This window comes from Littorina saxatilis, linkage group LG10 (assembly GCF_037325665.1).
Source record: "Littorina saxatilis isolate snail1 linkage group LG10, US_GU_Lsax_2.0, whole genome shotgun sequence".
NCBI lineage: Eukaryota > Metazoa > Mollusca > Gastropoda > Littorinimorpha > Littorinidae > Littorina > Littorina saxatilis.
In genome coordinates this window covers 4411330-4413829 of record NC_090254.1, presented here as the reverse complement: position 1 = coordinate 4413829, position 2500 = coordinate 4411330, and the positions used below count along the sequence as shown (strand labels likewise).

The window sequence follows — 2500 nt, the reverse complement described above, 5'->3', positions numbered from 1 at the left end:
TTGGCGTTTTTTGACCTTTCTGTGACCGTGATTGCCGAAATTTCCATTTCTGTGATCGTGATGGGACTTTGCCCGTGATCCGTGATGACAAAAAAATCAAGTCTCGTGATCGTGATCGTCATTTGTTTTCGTGATCGTGATGGGCATTATTGCAAAGCATTTTATTTTCAACGTACATTTTTCACAGTTGTATCACTCTATGATCCTCTATTCGTCAAGGTGTTTGTGATCGTGAAAACAAAAATCAAGGTAACTGTGATCGTGAAAGCTAAAATGTCCCTTCCCGTGATCGTGAAGATACCCCCCCTTTGGGGCCCTCAGAGACGGAAGCCATATCCCACCCCCGTGTCACCACAATGGCACGTAAAAGAGTGCAGATGGCTGATACCACCTAAACACGCATACACTTGTGTATCTCCTCAAAAGCCGGTGAGGGCGTAAAAAACTCAAATTATCATATAACCCAAATCATGTCCTTAAGAGGCGACATGTTTAGCCTGTAGGACAAGTAAACATTCTCTCGTTCATTCGTGGAAGTTTCCTTTCTCGTAGCTGAAATATCACAAGGAAACACGACAGTAACCACAACCTTTCATTGAATTATAGGGATGGCCAAATCTCAAAATGTTAACTCGCCAGCCGGGCAAGTAACTTCAAGAAAGTCACTAGCCCGCCAGAAATGTCTCTGGCCCGGTACATACCACACAACAAATTATTAGTGTAAGATTCCTTTAAATAATTAAACCAGCAGTGACACGCACAGGAGCCTCGTTTTATTTTCACTAGAACATGGCGAGGATTTTGCAGACGACAGAAGTTCCTGTAACTGCAGTGTTTATATGGCTTTAAAACTTGATTATATATACAACCAACAATTTGAATTTGACCAAAATGTTCACGGGCCATGCGGGCGAGCTGCCAGCCGGTATCTACTAGCCCGGCAGATTTTTGTACTCGCCCCTGGCGATCGGGCGGACGATTTGGCCATCCCTGAATTATTGTTCAGGCTTCACTTTTTGAGGACGGCTTGCGCGTGTCTTGCTGAAGAACTGAACCACAGTGAGCAGATCCAAGGCCCCGAGAATGACGATAAGAATCACACAGACCAGAACACCAACATAACCCATCGCCATGGAAGACGTTCTATCGTCTGGAGCGCTTGTCTTCTTGCGGACTGTAGCCGAGAGGTTTTTGGTGGAGATCGTCAACTGTCTAACAATGGCTTCCGACAATCGCTGCTGCTGTTCTTCGGAGAGCAGACTGTCGTTGAAGCGTGATTTCACGACACATTTACAGCATTTTTGTTCACGCGAGAAGAGCAGCTGAGATTTTGAAGTTGTAGCCTCAGCCTTTGTTGTCGAAAATCTATCAATTGTTTTCTCGGTCGTAGATGTATCAGCAGATTGACCTGCAGTCACAGACGCTGGCTGGGTAACGGAATCGGAGGAGGTCAGAGACGTTGTTTCCGAAGTTCGCAGAACCGTCGGTTCAAATGTAGTGACAACTGTTGATTTAGCAGTAAAGTCAGACGAAGTCACAGTCTTCGGTACAGATGTGGTCATAGCAGTTGATTCAATAGTAGAGTAAGATTCGGTCACGGTCACTAATTCAGACGTGGTCTTGACTGTTGGTTGAACAGTAGCATCAGACGCTGATTCAGCGGTATTTCCAGATGCTGATTTTACCGTAGATGCAGATGCTGATTGAGCCGTAGAATCAGACGCTGATTGAGCCGTAGATTCAGATGCTGATTGAGCCGTAGAATCAGACGCTGATTGAGCCGTAGAATCAGACGCTGATTGAGCCGTAGAATCAGACGCTGATTGAGCCGTAGAGTCAGATGCTGATTGAGCCGTGGAATCAGACGCTGATTCAGCCGTAGAATCAGACGCTGATTCAGCCGTAGAGTCAGATGCTGATTCAGCCGTAGAATCAGACGCTGATTGAGCCGTAGATTCAGATGCTGATTCAGCCGTAGAGTCAGATGCTGATTGAGCCGTAGAATCAGACGCTGCTTCAGCCGTAGATTCAGATGCTGATTCAGTCGTCGAATCAGACGCTGATTCAGTCGTCGAATCAGACGCTGATTCAGCCGAAGAACCAGCTGCTGATTCAGCCGTAGAACCAGCTGTTGATTCAGCCGTAGAACCAGCTGCTGATTCAGCCGTAGAACCAGCTGCTGATTGAGTCGTGGTTGAAGTAGCCGTTACTGTCGTGGCGGTTTGTGTGCTTTGTTCTGATGGGCAAAATCCGTCCTCAAGAGGTGCATCTGGAATACACCAAGATTACACTAGTGTGAGAAATACATTCATTAGTGATTCAAAGCATACAGACACAAGCATGCGAGCGAGCAGAATGATAATTCACACATACACACGCACATATGCACACACGCAAACGCACGCATACACACACACGCGCGCACGTACGCACGCGCGCATAACGCACACACACGCGCTAGCTCGCACACACACACACACACACACACACACACACACAC

General features: G+C 46.8%; 2 protein-coding genes across 2 annotated transcripts in view; one reads left to right on the top strand and one right to left on the bottom strand.

Moving 5' to 3' along the window:
- The window catches only part of LOC138979126 (uncharacterized), a 90818-nt gene that overhangs the window by 61817 nt on the left and 26501 nt on the right, over positions 1 to 2500 (top strand). The window lies entirely within an intron of this gene.
- LOC138977995 (streptococcal hemagglutinin-like) overlaps positions 1 to 2500 on the bottom strand; it is a 14823-nt gene that overhangs the window by 752 nt on the left and 11571 nt on the right. Inside the window, exon 4 of the mRNA XM_070350605.1 lies at positions 1 to 2269. This exon is cut by the window's left edge and continues 752 nt beyond it. Coding sequence (XP_070206706.1) covers positions 996 to 2269 — 1274 coding nt within the window. The 3' untranslated portion in view covers positions 1 to 995. The remainder of the gene's footprint in view (positions 2270 to 2500) is intronic.